Genomic DNA, 26,491 nt, shown 5'->3' on the forward strand with positions numbered 1-26,491 from the left:
TTTTACTATCTGTACCCTGATGGATACTGGAAAGATGTCACAAAGTTTTTGAGAACCCCCCCCTTTTCTTTTTAAATGAAGTATTAGGAAGTAGCTCATATAAACATCCTTTCATAGAAATCTATCAGACAAATAGACTTTTAGCTGTGCACATGAAATACATGGTTTTCTCAAATGAATCTTCTGGCTTGATTAGTATGCTTATCTTACCAACATGAGACACTAGAGAAGAAAGGATAAGAAGTACGGTAATTTAGGAAGGCAGTTACAGGGATAGATGAATGAATTCAAGAGTAGAGGCTAAAGACCCAAGTTCTAATATTGCCTGTGACATAATATAAATTGGTGAGTATAGTCAAGCTAACTTTTTACTCTGAGACTCACGTCATTTATTTTGATTAGACTAAAGCCAATGTAATTAAATTTGGCAGTAGTACCCTTTCATTAAACACAGCTTGTCTGTACACCTGAGTTGCTCCTTAAGGGGTATTACCATATACATAGACACTCTCTCCTCTACTAAGGTAGCTGAGAATGGGTTCCATGGAGCATAATTTTCAAACCACTGGATTACATTATCTTCTGAAATTTCATCTAGCCCTCATGCCTACATTTCTCATGTTGTTCAGATGAATCTACTTAAAACAACAACAAAAATTAAAAGCACTGCAACACACTTTTCACAATGAAAGGTTGAATGGCTTTCTTTTCAAGTTATATTCTGAATGGCTGAGTCTACTTTTAAGCCCTACTCTCTCTGACTGTTACTTTCCCATATCACATCATTTTTATACTCAACATGTCAGCTCATGCCATTTCAATTATGCATTTATTTTCTCACTGACTAAACATTGTGCCAGCACTTTTCCCTAATAGATTAAAAAGAAAGAAAACATGAGCTATTTGAGAATGACTTAACATCTATATATTTTCCAACTTGAAAGTTCAGTTTTTTTCTTCTTTTATGCTGCATGTGAGGAACAAAGGTTGTATGTGAATACCTTAAAGATATCTAATGGCATTTCAGATCTTAGTTGAGCTTGGGGTATTAACTCATGACCTCTTTCTTGGTGATTACAGTTTTTAACTGAGCCCTGTGAATTGCATCACTCTCTGGAAAGTTGGAGAAGATGGGCTGGTGGAGGAGAGCCAGGAATTTGCTTGCTACTCAATGATGTTGGAACTTTGGCTACTCATGGAGATGTTAGGTTGGCTGGAGTAGAAGGTGGTAAAAGACAATCCTGCATAGCTAGCAACAGCAGTACTACCTCCTGCTCATAAATATCTGTGCTACTGATTTTATCAAATGGGGAATTTTTACATTTTAGGTTAACTGGTTCCCTTTTGAGGTACTTGAATTTTCTGGGGGACTTAAAGTCAGCTGTCAATTATACCTTAATGTCCCTTATTTTAATCAGATCAACAACTGGGTTAGGTTAGTTTTTAAGGGGGAAAGCATAAAACAGGAGAGTAGAGACTTCCCAGGGCTATGTCAACATCCTACTCTTCTTGTATCTTAGAGTCTCGTGTGCATTCACACTGTAACCCAAGTGTTGTATGCAGGCCCAGATTTTTTTCGATTACATACTGTTTAAAAATTTTAAAAATTGATTGTAAACATTTAAAAAACATCAGATTAATTGTTTTTCTTGCAAAATTAGACTGTGTGGTGACACTAAGCCCACTTCTAAGGAAGATGGCAACCACTTTCCAATAACTAGAGCTGGCAGATGCCACCCTCTCTGGAGGGGCCAGTTCACACCAGTTTAACCACTGACCCCCTCACTCCCTATTTTTCTTACACACAGTCTACCACCCTCATTCCTGTATCTGGCTGATTGGAGGAAGCATTTGCATTCATGACCCCAGAACAGGTTCTATTGTTTAAAATCACTATGATTCAGTATCCCTCCTCAATCCAAGGGGATTTTACAGCTAATAAATCTAAGTATATTATCAACTTCCACCACTCACTCACCTCAGTACCTGCCATTATAAAGCACTTATTACATGCCATGGACTTTGTATACACAAGACCTTATTTATTCCTCAAACTACTTTATGAAGTAGATATTATTTTCCTCCATTTATAGCACAGCAGCCTGAGGTTTAGAGAGGTTGGTTAATTTTCCCAGAATAAATTCAGTTTTTCTATTGACGGTAAGGCTCTGTTCTTAACCACCATGTAAGAGTGACACGCACATATTCTGTGTTAAGTTCACAATGCCAAGCACATGACATGGCAGAGAAGTTGGCACTACTGGAAATCACTAGACTAAAGCATCTGATAGCATCCCATAGAAGGCATGCAGAATGCCTAAGAGTAAACCAGTGGAAGGAACCAAAGTGAAAATGTCAGGGCACAACCACCATTTCCAACTCACCAACAGGATGCATGAGTTACTGGTTGAAAGAGTATCAGATGAAACAGTGGTGGCCCTGGGTCTAGACTTGACTGTGACCAAAGGAGGCTAAGCTGGACATATGGCTCTCCAAGGAAGTATCCCCATTTGAGCCTCACAACAGCCATTTGAGCCAGGGGGTATAATTCCATTGTACAGATGAAGAAACAAAAACTCAGGTGACTTAAATTGCTTATTTCAAAGTCTTCCACTTAGTAAGTGGCAAAACCAAGACTAGAAACTAGGACGATGGATTCCTACTTTAACTCTCTAGCCTGCCTCTGTGTCACTTCTTTTTTTTTTTTTTTTGAGTTGGAGTCTCACTCTGTCGCCCAGACTGGAGTGAGTGACCCTCTGTATTTTCAGACTTTATACCGTCAGACTTCAACAACCTGTCAGAAGATTCTGAAATTAAGGTGTTAGGTTTGTTGTCCTTTGTATTTTTCCTAGAGTCAAGTGATGCCTAGGAGATTTAGTACACTAAATTGAAATACATGAAGTTAAACAAACAATAAACTCACCCTTGTGAGTTTACAAGAAAAATACAAAGCTTAGTGTTACTGTGATTTCCCCTAAATTATCAGTAACTCAGAATTATTTTTATATTATTTGATACATATAGGGAATATTTAGGAATAACTGCAGGGTGATGATGCTTTCACTCCAGTAATTTTTTTATTTAACCTAATGGAAAAACTTGCCCTTTCCTTGTACAATACTTATTGATGATAAATAGCTTTGCAGACAAGATGAGATTGATTGGACTGCAATAGTGAATCTTTGTTTACTCCAATGCTGATTTCAGATAGATAGCAAATTTGAACAGCTTTCGTCTCTCTCAACCCAAATCAATCTGGTTTCTTTTTATTCAGCCATTTCTCATCCATCAATCATTACTTAGGAAAACACTAATGACCCTACATCTGCTGTGAGAGTAATTAGGGCAACAACAACTGCATAATGTGCTTTGTCCTTTGAGTGTCTCAGAGTTTCCAACTTTGGAATCTACAGGCTGAACAGGTTGTCTCTTTTCTGCAACTCGAGAGAAGGGTTCTGTCCTTGCTGACCAAGTACAGAGTTCTATGAAGGTATCAAGAGAGAGTGTTACACACGACACCAAGAGATGGGATCTCATACTTTATGTTCCCTCAGAGGTAAATGGGATCTGAATTATATTTAAATTAAGTCACCACATTGATATGACAAGAAAGCATTGCCCAGATGATGCCCAGTATAGCAACATGGCAGGGACATTACCCTCATCATTTTTTTACTACTTATGAGTTGGAGACGCAAGTCAGCTACTTAGATGGTGGTAAGACCACATGATCTGTTAGCACCGGATGGAAGCTGGGATCTTTCCCATTAATCTGTGTTTCTGGTTCTTCTGCTTTTTATTTCACATTGGCCTATACTTTCCTCTTTAAGATCCACCTCCACAGTAACCACTAGGCCAGAACTACAATCCCACTCGGATGTTCATGTGCTACTGGAGACTCAAGAGGGAGGCTCTACTTTTTTCATACTTTAAAAAGGTAACAGAAGTTCTAGTTTCCAATGCTTTCTGCTCAGGTTTCCCTTCCAAGTTGGAAGGAAACTCTCAAAAGTTTGTAGGCAAAGAAGGGTGTATGGTGTCTCTTTCCAGGGTACTTCTCATGCCTGGTAGAGCGCTCCTTGAGGAGGTTCTGAGAGGAAAAATGAGAGTTTGTCAGCAACCACCTCTCAGCTCTAATTTTGTATACATTTGCCTTGACGGGCATTTTTCTCCTCACAAAGCCTGGGGGCGAAGAGGGAGGTAAACAGTTAAGGAGTGTTTATGGAACAGTTTATCCCTGTGAGGGTTCAATAAGCTAATGCTGGCCAATTAGAATAACTCCTAGTAGATGGTTATTTTATATAATTAAATTACTGAGGCACAACAGCATCTTAACCTACTTATAGGACGACCAGTAATGGGTAATGGTGCAGAGCTATGAGTGATAACAGAAAGAACATTGGACTGGACATCAGGAGGAAAGGCTGGCTTCCAGTGCTCTCTCTGTACCTAGCCAGGGACCTGGGGCAACTTCATTCACCTTTCTGGAGCTCAAAGTTTCTGTTTGCTAAACTGGGAGTGAGGGGAGGTGGAGGATGGGTGATAATTAGTTAATTTTAATTAAAATGACAAATAATTTATGCTTTATAAAGCTCTTTTACATAGTTTATCTCAGAGAAACTCTAGGAGGTGGGAAGAACAGAGTATTATTTTACAAAGAAGAAAACAGCTCAGACAGGTTCAAGATCACAGAGTTCTCATGTGAATTCAGTCAAACTCCAAACCTATGTCTTTAAAAGCACCTTTGGTTATAAATGGCTATGGTTTTCTGGTTTTCTGCATTATTATTTTGGATGCCTATAAATTCTAGTTTTTAAATGCTAAATTGAATAATTTCAGTTGTTACAAGTCACATATATTTTCCCCCCTATAGAGATGCACTAGTAGTTTTCTTTGACCCAGTGATTCCAAGAGTGTCTGGAACCAGCAGCAGCAGTGGAATACTTAGAAATGAACATTCTCAAGCTGTACCCCAGACCTACAGAATCAGAAGCCCTGGGGTGGGGCCCAGTAATCTGTTATACCAAGCTTTCCAGGGGATTCTCAGGTAGCTAAAAGCTTGAGAACTACTGCTCTGACCTGCATACACTTGCTCCCCTCATAACTGGCTGACATTCAACATTTCCCCATTTAATTGCACTGATGGCTGTCTATATGCAGCTGCAACTTTGAACCTGTAACCAGCTAGATTCACAACATACTGTTAAACTCAGTTTTGCAATGCTCAAACTTCTAACTGTATTCTTTAAGGATATAATGGGGAATTTTTCCCTTTCCTTATACAATATTTATTAACAAAGCTGTTTTAACAAAATATTCTATAATTCTATAACTTTGTTAGTCTTTATTACTTCCCTTACACCCGTTTAGAATTTGAAAACAAAACAAAAGTCATCTAGGTCCCGTAAATCATGAGCCTTGAGTTAAATTGACTCTAATTTAAAAAATAGAATAAATTTAGTATTCAAGGTGGTTAATGTTTTAATCCCTTACTCAAGGTACTTGGCAATCGACTTCCTCACTTCCACTCCTGAAATCTCAGTAACTTCAGAAAGAAATTCATATATACATAAAGCTTGAACAAGATTCTCTTCTCCTCCAATCTGGAAATAATGTTTTCATAAATAATAAAAAATAATCCAAAATATATACTCAAAATTTCTTTTTTAACATATATTTTTTTGAGTTGTAGTCTCACTCCATTGCCCAGGCAGGAATGCAGTGGCATGCTCATGGCCACCGCAGTTTCGACCTGCTGAGTTTAGGCGATCTTTCCTCCTTGGTCTTCCAAGTAGCTGGAACTACAAGCACGCGCTACCACGTGCTACCATGCCTGGCTAATTTTTGTGAATTATTGTAGAGAAGAGGTCTCACCAAGTTTCCCAGACTGGTCTAGAACCCCTAAGCTCAGGCAACCCTCTCAACTTGGCCTCCCAAAGTGCTGGGATTACAGACTGAGCCACCTTGCCTGGTCTCTTTTTAAATATTTATTTCAGAAAGGCGAATACATCACTCACTAATTAAAGATATATTATTTTTATGTCAAATGTCTGAGTTTTGGAGGCATTAAGATTTTAAGTCAATACATTCCTTTTGATTACTTTCCTATACTTAAAGTTTGAAAACACGGGATTTCTGGTAGAAAATATGAACTCTGATCCTAATATGATACATTTATATTTAAATGACTATATATGTTTATCTATCATTTATCTATCTATCTACCTATCATGGCACCTGTTACTTTAGGACACCAATAGTAATTTAAGAACTCTCTGGAATGTCTTTATACACATCCCAAATAAGTTTTGCCAATAAAATTTCACAAGGAAAGAAGCACAATATTGTCTTTCAGGAATAGAACCTTACACATTTCCAAAATCTACTTTTTTTTCATGTTGAAATAACACAGAAATAATCTTTTACCCCCTTGAATGAGGGCAGCCAGGGAGAACAAATCCACATACACTGTGCTGCTTCTGTTGTTAATTTGCTTATATAAGCAAGATTGTGGGCTTTCTGTGGAAGTACAAGACTTGCAAATCACATGACTGATAAAATGGCATATAGCTTGCACAGCATTTGTAGAATGACAGCTTCTGAATGACGGATTTAATGAGATTAGGAGTCTTCTGCCCATCACAGCACTCCAATTATCTTATTTATTTTCTGTAGATTTTCTTTTGGCACCGTTTATTGCAAAAGCTATTTGCAATTACATGAAGATAGACTAACAAATGTCTACCATGTTTCTGAAAAGGTATAGAAAGAATAAATTGAACATAAAGATCCCTGTGCTATAAAGTTTTAACTTTATTCTACATATATAACACAATTCTATGTGTAATTTCATCATATACATATCATATCTATGAGATGAAGCAATATTCCATTTCTGGAAAACAAATATATATACACACACAAACTTAATTTGTTATCTCTTAAACTTAGGAATAATTTTTTGTAGTTTTATAAGACGAATTACATTGTTTTCCCAAATATTTTACTTCCAGGTATCAACATTGTCATTGTGTCAACATAGGATTTGCTCATAACATCAACACCAAATAAACTTCCCAAAAAGGAAGGACTACTCTTACTGCCAACAGCAAACACCAAAGCCAGCTCATATTCATAATTACTCATCTTTTGGAAACATGTTTTGACATGAATAACTTAGCAAATCTGAGTTGCTGCCAAATGGTACCAACTTGTACAATGGCACTGGAAGAAACTTGATCACTACAGAGGCAAACAAATAATTCTGAACCAATCGAATTTACCCTCATTTGATTCAGGTAATGAAAGTGCTATTTTTCAAAGAAAAAGGAAAATTGCTTATCTTTTTCTTTAAATGGTTAATAAGATGTGTTTAGTCACAACAATATACATTTTATGAAAGGTATCATGAGAAAAAAGAGCAATATGACTTCCTTGGGTTTTTCACCCCAAAGATCTCAAAGTATAATTTTGTAGCTTTCTGAACACAAAATTTAGTTGAAACACAAAGATTTAGCCAGAAAAAAAGAAGGAAAGAAAATAAAAGCTGTGGGGTAGGAAGACAGTACATAGGAAGAAAAAAACAAAGTAAGAATTTACCTTCTATATGATTAAGGAATGGATTTTTAAAACCTAATTTTTCATTTTAATAGGGAAATGCATGCATATTTGTGTTCTCCTAATGTACTCAGATGTATTTTACTAGTTCATTCCCCAGGTGAGTCCAGCTCTTTAATCAGAATCCCAGGCTACAGCTGGGACTAGTGCAAGAAGTAGATTGCATGCCCCAAGTAATTAATCTGGCATAGTTAAAATGATAGTTCATCGCCCAGCAGAGCACTTGGGCTTCAGCCCCACATTCCCTATTAACTAAACTGACAATTTGGCACTAAGTAGCAGAAGCACAGGGCCAAATCCACACATCCCCTACCCTGCCGTACTCAATAGCAGGAGAGTAATAGTAAGGCAAGAAAAGCTTGGAGGCTATTTTAGTGAACCTTGTAAAATCAACATACTCTGCACCTCTGTGGAGATGCCCTGTTTGACCAGCTTTTCCAGAAGACCGCTTCAGTTACCTCAATTATTCCAGGCCTAACAAGCAAGTCTCTGAGTAAACTATTTCTGGCTGCCATCTTCTGATGGTCAGTTTTCTTTTTCTCAGAAATATACAACAATGGCTCCTTTAATGCAATCATTATGATGCAAAATAAATTGCATGATTAGGAAACTGTCCAAATTCAGCTTGCCTTTCTGTAAATTACTGAATGCTTTCTTTCTAATCTCTTTATCAGCTCAGATCCCTGTGAATTATTTCTCTATCTACACCAGAGCTTACATTGCCCTCAGATGCCCTGCCACTTATACATTAAATAGACGTTTGGCTATCTTGTCTCCCTGATAATTAACAAAGATGTTAAGAGCTAATGCCAATTCAGTGGCATGGGCTGGATACCTTCCATTACCTGGTAAGTCATTGTTTATGGTCTATTAAGCAGTTTTCATTTCACCTTATGGGCCCGTATAACATCCAAGCTAGAGGTTTCTCAAATTACAGATGGTACTAGAGACTATTAAATAGCCTCTTCTTTTTGTTTTTAGAATCATCTCTACATTTACTGCAGACAATCTGGAAAATTCAATTGGGCAATATATATGTTTCAAGGTTCTCATTTTTTCAGTCTTTTACCCACCTTCCTCTAAATCGTATTCATTGTTTTACAAGATAGACTAATGGTAGTGTTTCTCATTTTCAAAAGAATATATTTTCTTGTTCTTGTTTAAGTCTTTAAAAAAAAAACATTGACTCATTTTATCAAGCAGAGTCTATAATTTTCCAAAAGTTCTTATATTGTTCTAACTCTATATTCATCACTCTTACATATGGAACATGCATGTAGGCTTCATGCAGAGGTCAGTGGATAAGAGGCATCATACAGAGAGTCTTAGCCGCTCTCAAAATCTATCTTGTTATGTAAGCCTCAGTTAGACAGGATAATACAGCTGCTAGGGAAGGGATGAACACCCAAAAGGCTTTAGTTGTCAAAAATATACAGTACAATAATAGAAAATGGATGTAAGTATTCACTTACCTGCTTTTGATCAACAATTATTTCGAGGTCTTCATCACTGCTTAGTTTTCCATATCCTTGTTCTTTACTTTTCTTGTGAAAGAATAATTTTAAATGATCATTTAGTTTCTATCCATGAATAATCTTAATTCCCACTTAATATTTTTTAAAGATAAAAGCCTTTACTTAGCCTTGTTCACTAGTCATAATCATCATTCTTTCTATCAGTCTCTCATGTACAACAGCAAATGTTTTTATTATTAAACTGCTGGCTTATAATTATTCATTAAATATATCTGCTTAGCCTCTGCCATCCAAATTATGCTTTTAATCTTTTTCTCAATATTCTTATGCTTCTCTTCTCAGTTCTGTAGTTTCAGAAAAGATTCTTTAACATTTCGAGATAAATAAGCAATTCCTTGAAGAGTCCTATCACATTTTTCTTAAAGACTGAAACTTAATTTAGTTTTATACAATGCTTAATACTTCAACCATTCAATGTTTTGTTTTAATGTGCTATATATTTTTAAGAATAGGAGAAGTATTATACATCTCGTAACATATTTTCAGATTTTCAACATTTAAAAAATAAATCAGATGAATACAAACATTGGAGATGACTCAAACAATTAAAAAAATAAATAAAATAATTTTTAAAATTAGGTAGTTTGAAAAGTTGGAAGAATATGAACCATTTTAGAAGTACATTAAAAGCGTACTTTATTGGCATTTTATTGTTTTTCTAGTTCCAATTACCATTCTCCATCTATTTTCTCCATAGCAAAATCTGTATTACAAGTTCTAAAGTTAGAAAAGAACACAGAAAATGACAATCATTTTATAGTTGTGTGACAGAAGAAACTCATGTCTAAGTTTTTTTTCCCTCCTAATGCAACAGCTGATGGGAATACTAGAAATGTCATGTTACTTCTTCATAGCAGTAACAACTGAAAAAGAAAAATGTCATGTTGCTTTTTTATATTAGTAACAAATAGAAAATAAAAATCACTACATAGCCGCAGTTCAAGGCTATTTACTTATTTTAAAAGTCCTTACTTTAGTTATTAACCACATCAATCTGAATTAAGGGAATTAAAAATATTTCTTACGCTTGCACTCACTGTGTCATATTACGACCTTTATCTCATTGGAGGAAGAAATATATCCTTTAGTGAATACGATATAAGTCATCTTCACACTGTGGACACAATTCTCATCTGCTTTTCCCCCCCCTTAAAACATTTCAAAAGTTAGATTTACAAATTTCCTCTGCAAAAATGTACTTCCTATTTGTGTATGTGTGTGTTTACTGTCAGAGATTTCTGAATCTTCACATATTAGGATGCATAAATAAAACCCAAATTCTCATTCATATATTAATGAACTTAGCCACTTAGAACAGAATGGATGACTACAGTATTTTTCTATTATTATGCTTGTCCTCATTTGAGGTTCCATTTCAAGACTGATGGAAAACATAAAGAACTTAGTTGGTTTCAGTCAAGCTGACTTCCTATCGCTTTGCTTTTTCTATTCTTTTTGTTCACTGGTTGCCATAAGATATTGTCCTGAGACCCTCTAATGCAAAACATTTAAAAATGCCTTTCCAAATATTGATTTGTATACGTACCAAGTAGCTCATTTGCATGACCCGATTTCTGGACAAAAGGACATTAAGTAGAGATGGAATGTGGGTCCTTCCATCCATTTCACTGTCAGACATCCCAGAATTCTTTGTGCCAGCGGCAGTGGTTTCATTGCCAGAACTTGCTGACCAGAGAACCACAGATCTTGCCCAGCAACAGTATTAATAATGTACAACCATAATTGATGTATTCCTGAATCACTGTCTTGACTTTGTCAACACTGGGAAATTTTTGACTAGCATAAAAAGTCATTGAAACAACATTTTCTAACCAATTTTTATCCATGAACTTCTATGCTCCCTGACTGCTGTTTCCATTTAATTTTTTTAATCTATCTATTTTTAATTATATAATTTTGTATTCAATCCTATGCATATAGACTATTCAGTCTCCTTGTCATAAAAGCTCTTGATCGTCCCTTTTTAATCCCCCACCCCAGACTTTCTTGACAATCACTGCTCATAAATATAATAAGGTCAGCACTCACAGAACACAACTCAAGATTGCAATTTCTGCCAATACCTCTCCAATTTAATCCCAACTCCTTATCTGATTCATTAGTAACTTTTCCCGGGAAGAGTCTGGGTCAGGAAAGGAAATTATGTCCCCCAACTATTCTAAATAGAAGTTGGCATTTTCCAGGAGTAGGAGGAGGCATTTAGAGCTCTGATTTTGTAGTTAAGCGCCTAGTCTCCAAACAGCACACAACGGTGAACGGAGCCAGAGCCTTAAGTTTTACTCAGGAATTAAGCAATCTCTTCTAGCTCACCCCATAACCCCGGGGGGAGTAATCCTTTTCTAAGCCATAATGGTATTCGCTCACTTACTGCTTATTTCTAGTGCGAGCATAATCCTCTTTCAAGCACTCAGCTTCCCATTTTGTCTGCTTAGATCGGCCAGCCCAGGCAGGGATCTTCAGCTCTCCTCCCTCCTCCCAGCCGGGAATCCCTGTCTTCTATCTATGCACTTTAGTCAAGCACAAAAAGCAAGTCCATGGCTTCTGCGTGGTCTTTCACATGAGCCAAAGGACTGAACTAGAAGGAAAAAGAAAGCTGTCTCCACTGTCCAAGTGTGAGGGGGCAGGGCTTCTGTGGGAGGAGAAGCCAGAGGGCAATCACTTCCTGTGCTCCTCCCACCTCCAGTGGCAAGACACTGGGGCTGAGGTTTCCAACTGAGGCAGTCAGGTTAGGCTCCTGGCCACGCCGGCCTCTGTATGCTGCCCGTTTATGGCCGACTTGTGCACAAGTTCCCCTAAGTGCAGCTGGGGAGGAGCATTAGTGCAAAGGAGCTAAAATGGTGAGGCCTTACGCGGGATAAATGAGAAAGGAAACAGTCTTTCTTTACAGACAATGCCTCACCCCTGTAAGACGCCCTCAGCTCAGGGCAGGAGTCCAGTCTCCGGCACCCCAAACGCAGTACCTCTCATCTTTCCACACCATTCTGAATTCTTTCTGACTAACCTGAAGGAGAACTATCTAGCTATCTGTTAGTGTTGATATTACTGAATTAGAGTCGTGCTTTTCTTAAGAACACTGCGCCTAACTGGTAACTTTCCTCTCTGTAGACTTCCGCCGTCTTTACTGAACTCTACCTCCTGCTTCCTACTTTTTTGTTCTGTCCTCCACAAAAATGATACTGAAAAGTGGGTTTATTCACTTACATTAAATAAACTTTTATTAAAAATAGAAACTTTATAAAAAATCATGGCCACTGATATAAAGTATAGGAACATTTTGCAAGTAAGTAACACAACCACAAAATCTGATGGAATACAGACCTGAAAAATGAGAGAACTTACGTTCATTTCAGGATATGAGTTTATTAAAAAGTAAGAACTTAACTTCTCAAAATAAGACATACAGGCAGCAAACAGACACATGAAAAAGTACTTCACCTCCACTAATCATCAGATAAATGCAAATCAAAACCACATTGAGATACCACCTAACCCCAGTAAGAATGGCCATTAATAAAACAAAAAACCGGTAGATGCTGGTGAGGATGCGGAGAAAAGGGAACACTTCTACACAGCTGGTGGGAATGCAAACTAGTTTAACCTCTATGGAAAAGTGTGGCAATTTCTAAAAGAACTACAAATTGACCTTCCATATGACCCAGCAATCTGCCTACTGGGAATATACCGGGAGGAATGCAAAGCATTCTACAAAAAAGACACCTGCACATACATATTTATTGTAGCACTATTCACAATAGCAAAAACATGGAACCAACTGTGCTGCCCACTGAAATTAGACTGGATAAAAAAAAATGTGGTACATATACTCGATGGAGTATTATACAGTCATAAAGAAAGACAAATATATGGACTTTGTAGCAACTTGGATGGATTTAGAGTCTATCATACTCAGTGATCTATCACAAAAACAAAGAATTGAGCACCACATGTTCTCATTCATAAGCAGACCTTGAACATTTGCCATAATACTATAAGAAAGGGATTGGCAGTAGCGGGACACTGCTGGGGACATTTATACAAAAATGTATAAGTCTCTACATTTTTGTTTTTAAATATAGAGACTTATACACTACTTAAATTACATCAATAAGAATACGATGCCCACTTGTACGATACCTAATCCCAAATTGTTCCCCACATCTTTAAAATAACTTTAAAAATCAAAAAAGATTTTAAATTGAAAGATACTAGTTGCATATGAATTGAATTTAAAGGATTTTTCATACTCATTAGGAATGAAATGTATAAATAAAAATTTGAAAGGGAAAAAGTATCATTTGATTTAGCTAATTTTACAGATCAGCCCTAGTTGCAGCTTTTGCCTAACAACAGATGTCAAAATAAATGTAAAAGTTTGCATATAAATAATACAAAAAATGTTTTGAATCGATCAAAACTGCTGTGAATGATATATAGTAGACATGAACTTATTCAAGGGGAAGTCACATGCACAATATATAAAATAGCTGCAAGGAGAAAAGACTTTCCTACTGTTTTTTTTTCATGGTTGTAAGTCTATCCTCTTATTTTATCTATCTTCAATGTCTTCTTCACCACCTTCCTTTTCACAACCTGCAAAATTGCTCAGGTTTCCTCTGTCTAAACAGGTAATTTCCTCATATCTGCTTTTCCCTGAAGACTTTTATCTAATTTCTCTTTTGAGTATCAGTGAGAAGGAGAAGGGCTGGGAAAGAAGAATATGTGCTGAGAAGACATTTGCTGAGTTTGTGGTGTCTTTGAAAGTTCATCCAAGTGGAAAGAGTCAGGCAGCCATTTGGAAATAGGGGTCTTCTTATCTAAGAAGAGAGGTAAGAGCAGCACATATGGATTGCTGGGAATAATTGAAATTGCGGGAGTGAGCTCATTAGAGAAGAACACATAGAGATAGAAGAGATGAAGACTAAGTAAGGGCCAGAGTCCTGGAGAATGGTTGCATCTAAAGAATGAAAAAGAACTTGGAAAAGAACTTGGAAAAGGAAGAGGAGTGGCCATAGAGCAGGAGGAGAACCAGCAGAATACAATCAAAGAAAGCAGAATCCTGGTAGTGTCAAATGCTGATGAGAGGTTAAACTAGGATATGAACTGCAAACTTTCATTGTATTTTGCATTCATTGTATTTGGGAGTCATCAATGACTTTAGGCAGAGGTGGTAAAGATGGAAGCCAGATTAAATTAGTGAATACATTGGTGGTAAAGGTGCGATGAAAAGACAAAGCAGGGGCACGACTGCTGATTGAAAGACAAAAAAAATATAGGGAAAGAATACTGGGAAAGTCATAGCTTGTCCTCCTTCCCTTTATGTAAAGGTATTGAGCATGTTTACAATTCAAGAGGAGGGGACTAGTCAAAGAAAAAATGGAAGTGTAGATAGCAAAGAGTGAGGGGAAATAATTCATGAAGCAAGACAGTAAGAGCAAAGACCCTTTGGAGGAAAATTGTGTTTCTCTTTTATAATTTACAATTATGTCCTGTATATTTGTAGAAAAAATATATAAGGATATATACCAAATACTGAAAGTTTTTTTCCTCTGGGAGATGACATTGTGCACAATCTATGCTTTTCTGTTTATACTTGGGAGTACTTTTTGAAATAAGAATGAATTTCTTTCATAATTAAAAAAAGTAAACAAAATGTGATTGCCTGAGAGAGTCATAAAATAGCCATTAAAAAGATTCATTTAAAGACTACATTGCAGAAAAAAAGATGGGGTCAGGGTTTTTCCCTTCCTTTATGATGTTTCTGGGAATCAAGTTTTTGTTTCGTTTTTGCTTTTAAATGTGGAGACTTATATACTACCGCTATTACTTGTGTCCCTTGTGGCAACTGTGGTTAGATAGTGGACTGAATATTTTGTTTATGACATTCAGTATGCCCCTTTCCTCTTGACTCTCTCTTATAATATTAAGCTTCTCAATTCTTTGACAATGTTTTGGTCTCATGTTCCCCTCCCCTCATTCCTTTTGTATTTTAAAGATTCACAGTGTCAGCACAGCCACAGACCTACTGCTGTAGGTGCCAAAGAGATAATGAAGAAGAAAACAGGAAATGAGGAGGAAGGATGAAGTTTCTCCCAAAAGGCTTGGAAGTAGAGTTTGAGAGTGTTCCCCTTTCTAGGACATTAGCTGTGAGCTGAGACAGACCTTTTGAACAGAAGGCAATTGCCTTACCAGTTAAAAGAGCAATTTTCAGATTTTTAGTTTTTCTTATGTATGGAGCAAGTCAACTTTCTGAAGGGAAAATGTCATTGTTACAGAGAATCATTTACAGAGGGGTTTGTTAAGGCTGGCATTTTGAAAGACAGATTTTTGCCTTTTAAAAAGACATTCACAGGATTTTTTTTCCCTTCCCCAACTATGATGTTATTGTAAAACAGAGTAGTTAAGGGGTTCACTTTTTAAGTATTGGGTCAAGCATGGGCAAACAAACCATACGGCCATCAAACTTAGTTCTGAATGTATATTGTTGGGTGAGAAAAGAAGTTTAAGAACAACAAATATGGGGGGACCCAAAGAAAAATGCAATTATTTTTTGGAGGACGGATCCCTCACAGTACAGGCTTCTCTTGCAAGGTGGGTATCCTGGCTAGCATTGAGATTCAGTTCATTTTTTTTTGGAGATTCTTTCAACACGTTTGGCCATTCCATGGTGGGTGATTTACACAAACAACTTGCCCATACCCTGCTGAGTGTTCAGCAATTTTTGATCAAAACGGGTAAGACCCCTGTACCCCACTGTCCCTATTCACCCAATCTCGCCCCAAGCAACTTTTGTTTCCAGGATGAGAAAAGTCCTCAAAGGGAAACGTTTTGCAGATGTGGAAGAGGTGAAACAAAAAATGGCAGAAGCACTAAAAGACATCAAAATTGATGAGTTCAAAAATTGTTTTGAGCAGTGGAAAATGAGTCTCAATAGGTGTATTGCATCAAACGGTGAGTACTTTGGAGGTGGATGAAGTTTAAACATGTAAGAATAAATACACAAATTTTTAAGAGTAAATTCTGGTTTTTTTTTTTTTTGGTCTCCCCTTGTATGATGCAGCATTTAAAACTATGCTTTAAGTCATATGCATAAGCCCAGTTATTTAGTACTTTTAAAACAATTTTAAGATTAAATCTAACTGGGAAAATAGAGATTCCAGTTGCCAACTAGTTGGATAATAAAATGGCAGGAATCCACAACACAGTTTTTACTGTAGCCTGGCAGTTTGTCCTTAATGCTAGTTTTTCTATCTTAAGGGTGACTCTTGATCTATAAGATAATAACCTGAAAAGTTTATAAAGCATCTTAAAAATATCTTCTATTTTCCAAGATTTCTTAACATAAATATCCATTAAGATTATTCTATCTCATCTCATTGTGCAGTGACATTTTCTTAAATTTAATTAGATTTAATTTTAGGTATATACCTTCTTATATATCTTTTCAAGTATTTTATCATGGTAGTTTAACCATAAAATTAAAAGAATTTTTACAGAGAGTCTCTGTATACTTAACTACCTAAATTCTACCACTAACCTTTTATTACACTAGCTCCCCCAACATTTATCCATCTATCTGCTGTGATATATTTTTAAAGTATACACATGATCACATCTCTAACACATTCTTTCCTCCAAGGTTTATTTTATCTAATCTATTTTTAAAAACCCAGAAAAGATGACCATTGGTTTAATAAGCTTCCAAAATAAAAGTTTATTAAAAATGTGCACTGAAAGTTTAGGATTTGTTCTACCACAAATTGTTGCTTTTATTTGAAAAGCAAATCAATGAACTACATTTTCTGGCATTAAGTGCAAGTGATAGGTCATATCACTAGGGTCAGGGAGAAGGATTTCTGATCAAAGGGCTGGGATTTTTATAGTTCTCAGTCAGAAGCAAGTGATCAAACAACTCAACTTTTTGGGACAAATCCATGGAGCAATAGGCAGTTTGGGTTGACATTAATTACCATGCCCTCAATTTTATATCTTTGATCATCAATGTTTCCTGCATCTATGAAAAACAGCAAGCAACCTCACTTTACTCTGGGATATATAATAAGTATTTACCTCTGGTACATGCAATAAAAGTAGCAAGACTCAGGACAGGGTTAGGATAGCTAATGACTGACTTCTCAGGAGTTACATTTGTTTTTAAGGAACAGTAGTTGGATGGCATATTGAAATCAAGTAGGCAGAAAACAAAAATTAAGCTTGAAATTTCAATTATGTCAGATTCAGCAGTGTTCCACATTACTTTGAGGACAATAAGCAAATTCTTCTGAACTTGGCGTTATCCTCAAAAGTAAACTCAAAGAAAAAAGCAAACAAAAAGTAATTTTTTTAACAGAAAATTCTGAGTTCATTTTTTCTTTCAGCTTCTTGTCTCTACAAAAGTTATTATCGCATTCCCTCTAGTCTTGGCTTTAGAAACTATAAATGTAGTGGTATTAGATGCAATGACATAAATAAAAAGTGTTTTCTGTGTGCTGAAGACACTGACTATTGAAAAATTATATATTTAGATCTGATTATCTCTTAGCATTTATGCAGTCTTGATACTACTTCCAAAGTAAGCTGAAACTAGCAAGCACTCCCCTTGGTGGTTTTACTCCTGTCTCCCCCCACCCCACAAGACTGGAGTTATTGTTGATGCAAGATGGTACAAAGCCTGAGAGAACTGACGTATTATTTTGGATCCTCAGTGGAAAGCAGGCACTCCTATCACATAAAAATCCCTCCCACCTCCAGTAATAAAAGGGTAAACTGTGTTTTCTATATCTTTGCAGCTTGATAAAAATAAGAAATAGACTATAATTAAAACATATTGCTTGATGTTCTGCTTCTGATCTCTGTTGACATTATTTCTGATTTTCATTGCATTGACCCTACTAGACAGTGGAAACCTTGTTAGGGTAATCTCATACACAGGTGTGCTTGTCATCAGCTTCTCCAGTGGCTCCTCTTCCATCTCACTTATAGCCAGCACACCTGGTGCCCCACACCTGCCACTGACTTCCTTTTTAACAGCAAATCTGGACATCATGATTTTATGACCTTGTGAAATAAAACTGCAATCCATTTAATAAAAAAGAAAGAAAGAAAAAGCGGGTTACTTCCATAAGCATTCTACTTCCCAACTCTATTCTTCTTCTTCTTTTTTTTTTTTTTGAGTTGGAGTCTCACTCGGTCTCCCAGACTGGAGTGCAGTGGCCGCTCCCAGCCACCGCAGCCTCGACCTGCTGAGCTCCCGCGATCCTTCCACCTCAGCCTTCCGAGTAGCCGGAATTACAGGCATGTGCTACCACGCCCGGCTGATTTTTTGATTTATTGTAGAGATGAGGTCTCGCTGCCCAGGCGGGTCTCGAACCCGCAGGCTCAGGCAATTCACTCACCTCAGCCTCCCAAAAGCACGGGATTACAGGCTGAGCCACCGAGCTCGGCTTCTTCTTCTATTTTCATAACTTCTCTAAACCAGCACCTGTTTTTGACACGTGCTTGAAAAAAAAATTTGTCTGTGAAATTTTGTTTCTGACAAGAGTCAACCCAAAACTTGTGCTTCATTCATGAAATTCATGCAGAAAGTTAAAGTTGTTTACCTTTCAGCAACATTTATGTAACTGATTGACTTATAATCAATTATGGGTCAAATCACTTTTGAGGGTTATTATGATTTTTTAAAAACAATTTCGTATGGATCTACACACAGCCATGATGACTCAGACTAAACCTTTCCTGTTCCTGAGAGTGGAAACATTTCCTGGAAGTATAACTCATTACTCTCACCTCTGGGCTCTTTCCCACGGTCTTGATAACCACAGGTAACCTAACTGAACACCACAATTCTTGTTATCTTCCATCAGGCTCCCTATGGCTTCTTCAGTTCATCTTTTTTCTCCCATGGCTTATATATTCACAGTGACAACATTATAGATAAGACATGACAATTCCTAGAGGGGAGGCATGCCCAGGCTCCTATCCATCTTCTTCACAAATAAAGGGTTCTGGGCAACTGTTTGCTGAGAGAACTCTTCTAGGCCACAGGATGTATAAGAACAAGAAAGATCTGGAGCTACAGACAGCTTGTTCATCCACTCGACATGTGACGATTAATTAATAAATCAAAACAACAAGGTCCAGAGAACGCATAGCCAAGTCCAAATCATATACACTTCTATCACAGACATTAAGTAACACCTTGCTTGATATAGAAAATATTACTGCTAATGAAGGGGAGAATATAGACATAGTTTAAGTAATTCCATTTATATAACGTATTACCACCAACCAAATATTCTGTGAACCCTTGGCTCAGATAAACAGGATTTGATGTCTAGAAATTGTGTATTCAAGTCCTGAAGGCAAAGATTAATCTGAAAAGTTGCAAGGCAGAGCTTATCATAAAGTCAGACATTCAAGTATCTTATGAGTTACATCAGTTTGGAACAAGGATGCTTCATGTGACATACAATCACCCTCTTGTCATCAAGAATGCTAGATTCAGTCAATATGGTTACGTATTATTATCACAAAAATAGTAGTTGAGAGTGGATCACTTCTGTCATTCTGAGCCAACATGACATCCATTACTGGGAAAATAAGCACTATGCATTTGAATACATATGATGTTTGACACTGTTGATTTTTAGAGGAAATTCCATATGACTCAATAAGCTGATTAAGAAGAAATGATTTTCAAAAAATGAACAAACAAGATCTTTTATTTGGTGATTGGAGATAAAGGAGGCATGGGAGCTTCTAGAATATGGTCATTTTATTTTTCCTTGGCATGAGTATGGCTTATGTTTATTTTACTCTTGCACTTTAAACATTTTATGTCCTTTATACTTTACAATAAAAGAGTATTATGAAAATTTTGTTCCTAAAACATTCTATAAATTTAAAATATCTGTATTCTTTTTTTCATAAAAGAGACTTAGGTATCATGCATAAAGTGAAAATAAAACAGATTTTGCCACATTTTGGGTATAGTTTACCACTATATCATCAACTTCTTGAGGTCAGTTACTCTGTCACCCATTCATTCTATAAATATCATTAATCAACTACTATGTAGGAGCTAAATTCTGGAGCTCTAGGGCACACAAAGCAGGTGTGGTCCCTGCCCTCAGAAAGCTTGATGTTTACTGGGAAAGGGAGGAGATGAAGTAATTATGAACGTGTGAGGTGGCTAAGATTGAGGAGTAGGGAGGGAAAGGAGGCTGCAGAACTTTGCCTAGGGTCAAGTTCAGGGGAGGCCATCTTGAGGAGAAACTTGGATTTGAAGGGCAAGTAGAAGCCTCCAGTTGAGGTAGAGCACAGAGTGTAGGCTTGGGGGTTAGGCATGCAGCAGATATGGAGGCAAGACCCCAAAACAAACAGTGGAAGGGCCTTCTAGCATCTGAGAGAAGGTTGGGGTGGCTAGAACAGAGTTAGGGTTGCAGGGAGTGATGTCAGATGAGGCTAGAGAGGAAGGCCAAGTCTGGAAAATCACATCAAGGAGTTTGTTCTTTGTGTTAAGAGCAAAGTGGAGCCATTACTGGACTATAATCAGGAAGGTAATACGATCAGTTCTGTACTTTAGGAAGCTCACTGTGGCTGAAGGATAGGGAGAGGAATGGAGGAAAGAAGGGTGAAGGCAAGGAGAGCAGTGGGGAGCTTCCGAAGCGGTCAGTGTGTGAAAGCCCAGAGCTTGTGAGGACACAAGTTGACCACACATCAATTTCATTTTTAATTTTTTTAGATTGGAAAATGTAGTTTATTTAGAAAGTACATGGGGGGGGATTCACCTACCAAAGGGAGGGGAGGGAGCCAAAGTTAGGAAACATGGTGATGACCATAGCTCACAGAGCACATGGCCATACTAGAGTCTAGTAAGGCAATGGCCTACACACAAATTTTATAATGACATGCTTCATCCATCACCTTGTGTGTCATGAGATTACTATTTCAATACTAGCTACTCTAAGTGATGAAAAAGCATCCCTGTTTTCCATAGTCAGGAGTTAAATTAGTAGTGAATGAACCTAAATCAGGTATCTCCTTGGCACTTACTTAATTTAGTAATATGTAAAATTATTTTAGGAAAAATTCAAGGAAACAGAGAGAGAGAGATAGGGGAAAAAATTTGCACTTAGTGAAGGTTACATATTTTTGTACCCTGTAAGGTCCTAAACAATATCTAAACTTTTCTTGTTGTTTTTTTCTATTTGACAAAACAAAGGGAGTCTGTTTAAAAAGATATAATGTGAAATTGTTCAGTGCTAGAGAGCATCTAAAAGGATTTATTGTGTTTTTTGAACAACACCAACAAGAATTCTTTATGCAAATCTAAGAGCTGAACTGCCTAGGAAGTATAAAATATTGGAAAAAAACATGTTCACTTAAGTATATTTGAGCTATCATCCAGCTTAATGTGTTTTCAAAAGAATTGAGACGGCTTATTTAGAGTTTAAAAAACAAAACAAAACAACAAGCAAACAAAAGTTGCCTCCATTGCATTTCACTTGCTTTTAATGTATCAGAGGACAAAACTTTATAATAGAGAAAAACTTGAGCAAGGAAAAATAGAGTAGGGAGATTTGAACGTAATACTTATGTTCTTACTCAACGTTTTCTAGGAGAGTCTTGCTTCCTTGTGAGACACTTTTGTTATTAGTGTTTAATAATTAAATATCATGTGCCAACTATTGGAGGATATTCAACTACATGTAAGCATACCTCAGGGTTACAGAATTGACTTATTTCTACAAGACCACGGCACCCCATTGAGTATAGATGACTACTGACAGTGTTCTGTCTGTAATTCTAACGTTTCGATTTTTCAATTTTTTTCTTCTTTAGAAATCAAACTCCAAATGTTAAGTGTTTCCATTAGAGAAACTGTCACCACATTTTGGAGATACAATAAGAAAAACTTCTGGAACAATACAGAACCGAGAAGTTTCAGTAGTGGAGAACATGAAACTCATATTAACTTTAGAATTCTACAAGGGTTCCTTTGAAGACACTTCTTGCAATCTCTGATTAATACCCCGCAGTGTGTAATATCTCGATAAGATGTTGAGAGACAGAAAAATGACTGATGCTCAATTACTTTTAATGCATCTTTAGAAGTAAATACGGGCTTTAACAAAAAGTCTCTTAGATACTGCACTCATAAAATTGAGACGAGTGTGGAGTTTTCAGGAGTGATGAAGCAAGGCTTTTAGTAAGGAAAAGCTAGATGGATAGTACCATGCCCCAAATGGAGAGAAGCTTTTTTAAATTATCAAGATAACATCTTCTCCTTATAAGAAACGCTATTTTTTTTAAAGCATAGAAGTGTGTTTATCACATTATCGATGTTTAGTAAATGTTTTTTGAATGAGAAAATTTGCTTTATAACCAAAGTACTTATTTCCATTACTCCTTGTCCCTCTTACTTAATAAGTGTATATTGTGACTACCTTTTCATATTCATATATATCCACATACACCTTACAGTAAGTTTTTATTAAGAAAGTTAAGAAATCCTGGAAACCATCAGAATAAAGAATCCACTTAACACTTAAGAGGCAACAGCATATAAGTATTGTCTGAAGAATACTGGTGGTTTCCTAGAAACTTTTGGGGAGGTATGTGAAGTGAAAACTATTTCCATAATAGTACCAAGACATTATTTGTATTTTTCATTGTGTTGAAATTTGTGTTAATAGTATAAAAGCAATCTTATTTGCACCTTGGTACTCATCAAGGTAGTGGCACCAAACTGCACTAGTTGGGAACTGAACCAGCCACTTAAAGAAAAACAACACCACTTTTATATAAAAGAATGATTGACAGACAAACTATGATTACTCCAACTTGGGAATCTTTTTTTTACCCTGAAAAATCAATGAAAAGAGTCACTCATTTCAAATAAAATAACAAATATTTGTTGCCAAAATTCAAACTTTCAATAAAAGTGAGAGTTTTGGAAACTTGAATCTGCTCTTTTGGGCTTGATGGCATCCCTATAGTTAAAGATGTTTCTGATGAGATCAATGGTGATATTAATGGTGATATTAATGAAGTGATATCAATTTGGATATTGTACAATGAAGCATAGCAGCACTGAATGATAGGAACCAATAAACCAATACCTCAATAAATCAATATTTTTCAAATGACAAATACCTGGCAAAATACCAAAATCCTGCATGAGTTAAAGATCTATTTGTGGTGAGAACTCTCCTTTACAATAAATCAAAATATTATCCAGGTGTGGTGGCATGCACCTGTAGTTCCAGCGACTTGGAAAGCTTAGGTGGAAGGATCGCCTGAGCCCATCAGGTTGAGGCTACGGTGGCTGTGAGTGTGCCACTGCACTTCAGCCTGGGCGACAGAGTGAGACTCCAACTCAGGAAGAAAAAAAGATCCATTCAAAGTATAAGGCAGACAATGAATTTTAATGTAAAAAGTGCACCATGTTTATTAATATGGCTTCAGATTTTACATTGCTACTAAACTTTAAGAAATGACATTTGTCAAGTTCTGGTGTAGTATCAAAGGATATCTGCAATTATCTCAAAAAACTATTAAAATGCTCTTTCCTTTTTCAGTTGTATTTGTGAAAAGATGATTTTTTTTTTTTTTGAGTCGGGGTCTCTCTCCGTCGCTCAGGTTGAAGTGCAGTGGCACGCTCACAGTCTTCCAAGCAGCCGGAACTACAGGCACATGCTACCATGTCTGGCTAATTTTGTTTAGTTTATTGTAGAGACGAGGACTCATCAATTTGCCCGGGCTGCTCAGGCAATCCATTTGCCTCAGTCTTCTGAAGTGCTGGGATTACAGATTGAGTCACTGAGACCAGCCAGGATGATTTTTTTATCCTATTTTTCAATGAAAAAAAAAAAGCATAGCACAACAGATTAAATGCAGAAGCAGATATGATAATCCAATTTTCTTCTATTAAGCTCTTCTATTAAAGAGATTTTCAAAAAAATGTAAAACAATTTCATGCTTCTCACAAAATTTTGGGGGGTGGGAAATGAAGTTTAAGAAATATTTTTGTGTGTTAACATGTAATGAGTTTATTATTGCTATTTTGTTGTTGACATTTCAATGACTTAATAAATAAATAATTAAGATTTTTCTTAGTTTTCTCATCTAATACAATAAATGCCAACAGATATAATCCACACAAACAAAAGCTCTTTGGACATTTCAATACTTTTTAAGAGTATATAGGGACACTGAGACAAACATTTGAAACCACAGTTATACCAGGAAGAATGTAAACTTTTCCTGAGGTGGTAGAACAATTTGTTTCTGAAAAACTTGTTTTTCTTTTTCCTTTTTCTAACAGTGATAAATAAAATCAATGTATCTTTCTTAGATTTTTGTAAGTGTCTGATACAAAAATTCCATGATGAATCGTGTTAAAAATAATCTAGTTAGCTTTATGATAAGTAGTTCTGTATATTGCTTAGTATGTATCTGAATTATATTTAATGATTATCACTTCAAAGTTTACAATTGAGTTATGTCCTTTAATTTTCATGGTAATTCTATGAAGGTAGGTATTATTATTCTCACTGGTACAGAGGAAATGGATTCTAAGTGAGGAAAAGTTTTTTGTCCATCTAGAAAGTGCTAGAGCACAGAATCAAATTCAGATCTGCCAATTTTGTATTCCTACGCTGTTTCATATCTTTGTATAAAAAAATAGCCTTTTGGTTATCATCAATACAGATGACACACTTCCGCTCTTGTGTAATAGAAGCAAGGGCTGAGTACTGAGACACCTTTGGGATTCAGGCACAGCTCCTGACTTCTTTTCTCCTAAGCCATTTCCTCCGTCTTATAAGGAATGTAGGAAATAATATATCCTAAGGCATCTAGAATAGTGCTTAGCATATAGCAATCTCTGTTATTATTTTTCCTGCTTAGCATAACAATGTAACCCTGCACATGACCAGAGTAGCTTCAATTTCATCAAAATCAAGAATGAAAGGTCAAATCTCAGTCAATAAGACAGAAATGGATGAACGACATATGAAAAAGCTTCAGCACAATTGCAGGTCTGAACAATAACAGAAATGCAGCATTTTCCAGGCTGGAAGCCAAAGGTCGTTCTACATATGCTGTTGATCTATACCTCAACTCTGTGATCAAATTTAGAGGTGACCAGATAGATAGGGCAGTACCTCACGCTTCTGTTTGCCAGGACTGGTTTAAACTAGCTTTGACTGGCTGCTGGACACCTGCTGGACATCACCACCTTTAATCAATTCTTTCTTGTCCCTACCTGAGGCTGTTAGAAAAGCCTTGAGAGCCCTGGCAACGCCATCTTACCTTAGCTTACAACCTCTTTCTCCCATATTTTCCTAGTTTTGGTCCTGCTGGCTTCATAACTGTTGCTTCTTTCTGCCCAGGACTTTCACCATGATGTGCCATTTGGACAATCCACCTGGATTTTGATTAATGCCTCTTGACCCTTTCTGTCTCCCCTCAGTCCCACTTTGGTTGCACATAGGGCACTTGCTTCTGGCCTAGGTTTCTCAGTCCCGTTTGTGTCAAGAGGATTCAGTGCTAGGGATAAAAAGAAGTCCATGGTGTGCAAACAGTGAGTCAAGAGAGTCAGGCTTCATGGTGGCCTGTGCAGAGCCCTCAACTGCATGGCATTCAGGGACTATGCTAGTAAGATTTGACTGGGTGTGGACATTTATGGAGGAAGCAGTGGTTAACAGAGGAATATTAGTGGTATTAATTTGGTTCTCTTTGCATATTGATTGCAGCATAGTCTCCATGTACAAATTGATATTTAATATGATAATTACAATAATAGCTAACATTCAAAGGAACAATCTCATGATTATTAAAATATAGTTTCATGATTATTAAAATATAGATATACACAAATGTATGCAACAATAATAAAATGAATATACATTTCAGTTCATTATAGTATATTTACTTTGGGGAGGATGGTTTGCTATGTGCTGGAATAAAGAATCTACATATTTTACAACACTTAATTCTCATAATGATACCTTGAATTTGTTTATACTTTCCCTGGTTTGCAAATGAAGAAATGAAAACTCCTAAAGTTTTAGTAAATTTTTCCAGGGTCATATTAAAGGTCATACAACCTATAAGTGGCAGAGCAGAATTAGAACTTGAGTTTTTATGACCTCAAAGGTTGGATTCTTTTCAGCTCAGCCTCTGATCCTCAACATATTTTTATTTGATTTAAAGTTAGGATGACATAATACAAAAATTCACATTTTATTAGGCAAAAAAGAGAGAAAAAAAGGAAAATCAACAGCCCTTCTACTTTTTTAGACAAACTCAACTTGAGA

At 36.5% G+C, this 26,491-nt stretch overlaps 1 protein-coding gene across 1 annotated transcript in view; it reads right to left on the reverse strand.

Moving 5' to 3' along the window:
- Window positions 1–26,491, reverse strand: part of LOC103275805 (PEX5-related protein-like) — a 183,694-nt gene that overhangs the window by 116,082 nt on the left and 41,121 nt on the right. The window contains exon 2 of the mRNA XM_021706535.1: window positions 9,087–9,158. Within this exon, the coding sequence (XP_021562210.1) occupies window positions 9,087–9,158 (72 nt within the window). The remainder of the gene's footprint in view (window positions 1–9,086; window positions 9,159–26,491) is intronic.

The sequence above is a fragment of the Carlito syrichta genome, unplaced genomic scaffold (genome assembly GCF_000164805.1).
Source record: "Carlito syrichta isolate Samal-C Ts95f unplaced genomic scaffold, Tarsius_syrichta-2.0.1 Scaffold315753, whole genome shotgun sequence".
In the NCBI taxonomy this organism is placed as follows: domain Eukaryota; kingdom Metazoa; phylum Chordata; class Mammalia; order Primates; family Tarsiidae; genus Carlito; species Carlito syrichta.